The sequence below is a fragment of the Aotus nancymaae genome, unplaced genomic scaffold (genome assembly GCF_030222135.1).
Source record: "Aotus nancymaae isolate 86718 unplaced genomic scaffold, 86718_ANA_hifiasm-v0.15.2.pri h1tg000036l, whole genome shotgun sequence".
NCBI classification, from domain to species: Eukaryota; Metazoa; Chordata; class Mammalia; order Primates; family Aotidae; genus Aotus; species Aotus nancymaae.
Window position 1 is genome coordinate 86,465,618 of NW_026988450.1, and position 6,883 is coordinate 86,472,500.

General features: G+C 40.9%; 1 protein-coding gene across 1 annotated transcript in view; it reads right to left on the reverse strand.

Moving 5' to 3' along the window:
* COL22A1 (collagen type XXII alpha 1 chain) overlaps window positions 1–6,883 on the reverse strand; it is a 287,201-nt gene that overhangs the window by 43,552 nt on the left and 236,766 nt on the right. Inside the window, exons 46-47 of the mRNA XM_064384626.1 lie at window positions 3,662–3,715; window positions 1,970–2,023 (exon numbers count right to left, since the gene is read on the reverse strand). Coding sequence (XP_064240696.1) covers window positions 1,970–2,023; window positions 3,662–3,715 — 108 coding nt within the window. The remainder of the gene's footprint in view (window positions 1–1,969; window positions 2,024–3,661; window positions 3,716–6,883) is intronic.

A 6,883-nucleotide genomic window follows, 5' to 3' on the forward strand; every position in this document is an offset into this window, starting at 1 on the left:
GAGCTTTGTCAACTCAGTACCCATATCCCTGCATATTTCCAAAAGGGCCTGACAATTAATAAGCACTTGAAAACAAGCAACAACAACAAAGAACAAAACTAAAACAATGCATCCATGACCAGAAAGGTTAATTTTCTGCTCTGGAATTGCTTCTGTGTGATTGGCTGGTGAACCTAAACAGGCGCTGCCTCAGCATCCATTCTCACATGCAATTAACAGTACAAGGCACGAAACAAAACAGAAGCTCAATAAACATCTGCCAAGTGAACTGAAAGATTAATCAGCTGGAGACAGACAAGCTGGCTTCTGATGACGATTGTTTCTGAGCCTCTGATTCATCATCTAGCACAAGAATAAGAAACCAGGAGTCATTTCCTACAGTAGCCACAGAGTTCTAACTTACTGCAATTTCCAGTGAGAAGAGGGTTTTGTTTTCACTGAGAACATGTTAGAGGTTTTGGAACTACCAGGGTGGAATGGGGATGAGGCGTTAATCCAATGTTCATTTTCTGAGAACCTCAGCTATTAAGTTGTACAGGGAAGCTAATGTCATCATATAAAATTATTCGTGAATAAACTATTTTTAAGTAAAATTAGTTCCCTCTCAAATGCCCCTCTTTGCTTAACATTAGCACCTCTCCCTGCTACCGATTGTATCAGCATCATCAGTTTCTCTTTTTACTGATGGTCAGATGCTATAAGATCCAATAATATGCAAATACCGTGCAAAGCAATGACTAAGTGAAATTATAAACCTTGAAAGAATTGTAGAATTTTGTGAAGTTAAACGACAGCAAACTGATCAATTCCCTACAATATCCTTCACAAATGTGCACGTGGCAGAGTTGGACCAGGTAAGATGTGAGGCTGAGAAATTAAAAACAAAATTAATATCAAAGGCACTTGGGAGGAAAATGTGTGGAATATTAAAGACTTAAAGTAGGCTTTCTGGGAAACCGAATAGTGCTTTTGTAGATAATTCACCTTTTTATGAGTTTGCTGTAAAAGTCAACATGAAGTGAAAGATGCCATTTCATGCTTTCATATGATTTTATTGAAAATACTCACTTAAAATGACTTAATTTATTCTACTAATTAACACACAGTTACAACTAGAAGTTGAGCTGTTTAAAAAGAAGACAAAGCAAACTTAGTTTCATATATTTTAAATTTATACTCCTAACTGAACCTCTTTTCACTATACTTTTTAACAGGGTATTCCCTATTTGAAGGGAGTTTCTTTTCAGTGGTCTTTCAGTCATTCCAGAAATCCTCTCCTTGCAAGGTCTTGGACAAGGGTCTCATGTAGAACCCATAGGAAATCCCTGGGGACTGACCCTGGGCTTGGCAGGGACACTCATTCCCAGAGCCTGTTGCCATGGCTACCCATGATGGATATGTGGGCTGCAACAGCAGCGGACTCCAATCAGAGGAGGAACATGAGTAATCTATGAGCAGCCTACACTGAAGGGAGAGGGAAATGCTGAGAGCGGCACCAGTCAATATCAAGGCTACAACTACTATAAGAACAGAGAGAACATTTGCTCAGGGGGCCCAATGGACATCATTGAGATAACATTCAGACAGCCTCCCCATAAAATGGGGAAAGCTGCTTACGATTTCTCATTTACTACCTTCTTTGTTTGACCTCATAACCTTGACATATGGGCTTCCTACCCACCCAAGCTCAATGTGCAAAAAGAATAAGCGAGTCTGTCTGTCTTTGCCAATATCCTCCAGTCCCGACATCACTCTAATTACGTGGTCCATCAAGCCTACTCCACACCCTCTGCACTTTCCCCCACATGCCTGTGGGACTTGCATTTGTAGGTCATCCCTGCCACCTTTTGGGTATTGGCCCATCCCTTAAAATGAGAGATACGTTCAGCGTCATACCATGCCTGGTGAGTAGAGACGTGCATTCAAATGTCAAGGCCCCAAGAGGAAGAGACTAAAGAGCATTACTTACTGGTGGCCCAGGGCTCCCTGGGGGCCCCATGAAACCCGGAACTCCAGGATGACCCTACGAAAACACAAGATGCAATTCTTTCAAATGACTTGAAAAATACTTCTTTAACTTTGCACAAATATCCTATTTCAGGAAACGATCCAGAATCCACTTTCTAACCCCACTAACAATTTCGATTAAAGACACTGACAACAAAAGAGACCTCTTTTTATATCAATAGGTTGAGATACTACCTGACAATATTTATAAAAACAGGTATGTCCTGAAAGTGGATTTCTTTCAAAATAATGTGTGGGCAGGGGGTGTGGAGAAATGGCTGAGGGTATAAATGAAAACAAGAGGGGTCATAATAATTGAAAGCTGTTGTGGTCAAGTGCTGTGTGCAGAACGGTTCATTTTATTACAGTCTTTATTCTTTAGATATGCTTGAAGTGTTTCATAATAAAAACATAAAGAAAAATAAATGCACACAGACACAATGTACACAATGGAAATGGTTAGGTTAACTAAATTATGGCCTTCATATTCTGGCAATATTACAGTTACTTTAAGCAAGAGATTTGTTTCTCTATGTGTAGAGGAGTCTGTTGCATATTATAGAATCAGCCGAAAAAGTTATAGAACAAAGCTTGACATCTAACACTTAGCCTTGTAGAACAATGTTATGAAACCAAACCACCAAGAAAGAAATGATTCTCTGCCCTCCACCTCCTAGCCTTACCACTGAAACCTCAGGCTACAGCATTCAATGTAGAGTATATTGCCTTTGATAAGTCATTCTTATAAGAATAATCCAAACTCATTTTGTTTTTCCAAATACAGAAGATATTTTAGCTGAGGAGTTCATTCAGACTTTGAACACAGCTCTCATCTCACTGCTTGTGGGTTACTCGTTCATGTGCCTCTGCCCTCACTGAACTGCAAGCCCACTGAGGTCAGGAGTTTGTCCATGACTCATTCCAGATTGCAGAGCCAGGTGCAGTGCCTGCCATGGAACTGGCTGACAATGAGCACTGGCTGTGAGATGCAGAATAGAGGGAGGAGTAAGGGGGACAGCAGATAAGAGAGGAGAGAAACAAGAACAAGGAAAAGGATGACAGCAGCAAAGCAGAAGGATAACAGCCATTTCCATTGGGAGGAAGGCTGGTAGAATTGGAATGGGCAGAAATCAGCTGGTCGCACTGGATAGAGGATGATAGGGAGGCCATGCTCAGATCCACAGAGGGAGCAGAAAGCCCTCATTGGTCCCATCCTATAGTACGCTAGGAACAGTGGTCCAGCAAGCCTGGATGTGCACTGACCAGAGCATGGAGTGTCTGTGAAGCATTTCAGCTAGCACCAAGAGAGCCAGGCAATGGTTACTTGAGATGATGGGAAGAAAGAAGGGGGAATTTTGTAATGAATGACTACCATTTCAGTGAAAAGAAAGAGTAAAGGTAAAATAGTACAGGAAGGAAGGAAGGAAGAAAGGGAGGGAGGCAGGGAGGGTGGGTTCCTCAGATAATTCAGGGAGAGAGGGGACTTACAATAAACCAGAGAAAACAAGATAAAAACCATGAAAATGAGCAGGATTTTAAAAATCCTGCTATAGGCAAAGAAGAGACACGGAATGACATTGTACAGTGGAAGCCACCTTGGAGAAAGAGTGATCCTTCCTTGGGATGAATGGTTCCTTAAAGAGTAAATTTTTACCTGATCACCTTTCTGTCCAACCTCACCATCTGCACCACGTTCTCCTTGACTTCCCTTGAAAGGAAAAAAAGAAAAGAAAGAGATGTCACCAGAAATTTTAATAGAGAAACAAAAAGCATTTTATGCATTCATTCATCTACTCATTAATTCCCCAAAATCTCTTATCAATTTCCTGTGGTAGCTCAGGTACGGTGGCAGCAGATAGACAGAAACAGGGCCTGGTTAAGGATGTGTTGATAAAATGGCTTAACTGGGATTTGGGGTATGGGGCACCAGGAAATGGGGCCGGACGGGGGCAGGCAGGGCTCATTTCTTTGAGAGCCTTGCATGTCAACATCTGATGTTAGAGTTAGTTGTAGGCATTGGAAACCATTAAGAAGATATGTAATTGTCCTAGGTTCTAGCTGTGGGTGTAGTGTGGGATATGCTAGTGGTACAGGCTATAGGGAAAAGGATCAGTTGGAAGAAAGGGGTGTTCCAGGTGTGGCAGGAAAAGAGGCAGAATAAACCCAGGGTCTGCAGGCCTTGCAGAACAGGAGTGAGGGTGAGGGAGAAGGGGAAGTTTAGATGGTGGCAGGCAAGAGCAGCAGCACCCCACAGGAAGCTTTGGAAGAATTTATCCAGACATGAGATTCTTGCTCCCTCCCTTACTAGCTGTGAGACTTCAAGGAGTTTTGTAACCTACAAGAACAAGAAAATAATGATGCCTATCCCATGAAATGTTAGAGAATAAAATAATAGATGGGAAACAGAATAGAGTCCAGAACACAGTAAAAGCTCAATAAATCTTAGTTATCATTATTATCTTTATTATTTTGCATTTTAATTCTGGCTTTGCCACTTGCTAACTGTGTGTCATTGGACAAGATACTTAAACTCTCTGTCTTCTTCTAAAATAAGAATGATAAAATAATATCTTTGTCATGGGGTTACTGTGAGCGTTAAATGACCTAAAATATACAAAGTGCTTAGACTTAGGACAGGATGTGTATTTGCCCTCAATAAACATTAGCTATCATCATTCTCAAGGTCATTATCACCATGATGATCACCATGATCATTACCATCACCATCATTATTATTCCATAACCATCATCACCATAGTCACTATCATGAGAGCTGTCATCATCACTGTCACCACCATCACCATCATCATCCTCATCTTCACCATCACGATCACTGTCATTGTCTGCATAATGATCAACACCACCACTACTGTGATCATCATCATCATCCTCATCATCACTATTGTCATTGTCATCATCATGGTCATCAAGATGCTCAAAACATACAACCCGCTAAAAATTATTTTTACAGACTACCCATGAAAGTAACATCCAAAGGTTCCAATCCTTTAACTGTTTTCTACATTAGCTCTGCATTTACTGTGTTAGTAAGTGCACAATATTTTTAAACAAAAACATTTCAATTCCTTTAAAACAATGTTTTATGCAGTCAATAGGTGTGTGGCAGTAGGTCAGTCTTAGCTGTGGTTCCATGCCTGTGGTCCTTTATCTTTGTATTCTTAAGCATATCAGATCTTCTATCCTCTCTGGTCTCAGTTTGTTCCTCTAGTAAATAAAGGATGAGGGGCAGGTCCATCTAGGAGGGTCCTTCCAGGGATCCAGAACCCCACAGTTCTCTCATGGAAACATCAAGTCCAGCCCTCTTTCAATCCAGACTGTTCTACCACCTCAGCAGACCACTGTTAACAGTGACTACATAATAATCCTCCCTCTCTCCCTGTGTTATAATGGGAGGGTTAGGTGAGCTCAAATCTGTGAAGTGCTAAATATCATTGTTTAGAAGAGAAAAAAATGGAGTCAGAGAGAAAGAGCATTTCTTCCGATGTTTTTGCACGGAATTATTTTCACTGTTTCTAAATCTAAACAAAGCCAGTGCGCCTGTCTGCAGACCATGTTGTAATCAATGAAGAGAAGAGACATAGAAGAGCCCACTGCTTCCTTAACATTTAGGACAACTGCCTTAAAAGTAAGTGGCTTCCTTTCAAATTCCAGCCCTCAGTCTGGGTTTAGAGTAGTTTCAACACTCATGTAGCAACAATGAAAATGTCAGCAGCTCAAGGATCTCCACAGTTGTCCCTTTCTCCTACTCCAACGTAGTCAGGGATCAAAGCAAACATACCCACCCCCAAGCCTGACTCACTTCCTTCCAGAGGGGGGCTGACATTTAGAGAGGCCCGACTCTTCCAGGAACTCTGCCAAGGCTTCCCACATGATATCCCATTACATGTATTTCCTTGTTTATATCCTGAACTGATGCAAAAATATTTAATACGTCTATATTCTCTTACTGAACCAGTAAGTCTACTCTATGAGATAGGGCTTATTATCAGAGTATTAGATAATAAATCTGAAGACCAGACCTGTTGTGTCATTCCCCTGAGCTCACACAGCTCATAGAAAGCAAGGTCGGGAATCTAATCCGGATCCATCTGTCTCATGATCAGATATCCAAGCTGGCTTTCTCTGCCCATTTTACTTTTCCAGCTATTTTCCTAGACCTTGATGCCTACTCCAAGTGGTTTCAAAATGTCAAGGGTACTGGATTTATAATCAGAAAGACTGACTGATCATGCTGAGCATGGGCCAGAAGCCTTTCTATACACTGGAGATACAATAATCAACGAAATAGATAAAAACCCTGCCCACTGGGAATTCATATTCCAGGGAGATTATCAGTTCATTATTTTTCTAGTTTAGTCCTCTTGAAGAGCCATTTTAAGGGCTTAATTTCTCCTGTCGAAAATAAGAAAAACTTTGCCCTACTCCATTTACTGAAAACATTTGCTTTAGAAAACTTAATTGTGAGATTTGTTTTTGTTTTTGTGGGTTTTTTTGGGGGGGCAGTTCTCTTTGAAAGGTGTTTAAATACTTTTAAAAGCTAAATGAGCCTTTTGCTAGCCTTGTGACTCAGGAACACAGGAAGGTTTTTTTCTCAAGGACCTAGGAACCATCTCTTTGAAATAGAATCAGCAAAGAAGATATAGCATTCCTATCTATCCCCCAGCTCCTGTGAAACAGTAGAAGCCCAACTTCAGCAGATGCCTGACTCCAAGTTGCAAATCTATCTCCCGCCATAAAGATGTAAGAAGTTCATCTTTGCTTTGAATAAGGTCAGTTAGTTAATACAGACATACAGACAACCACTGCAATTATCAGGTGAATCTAGAAAGAACATGTGATGTCACTAAATCCTCTT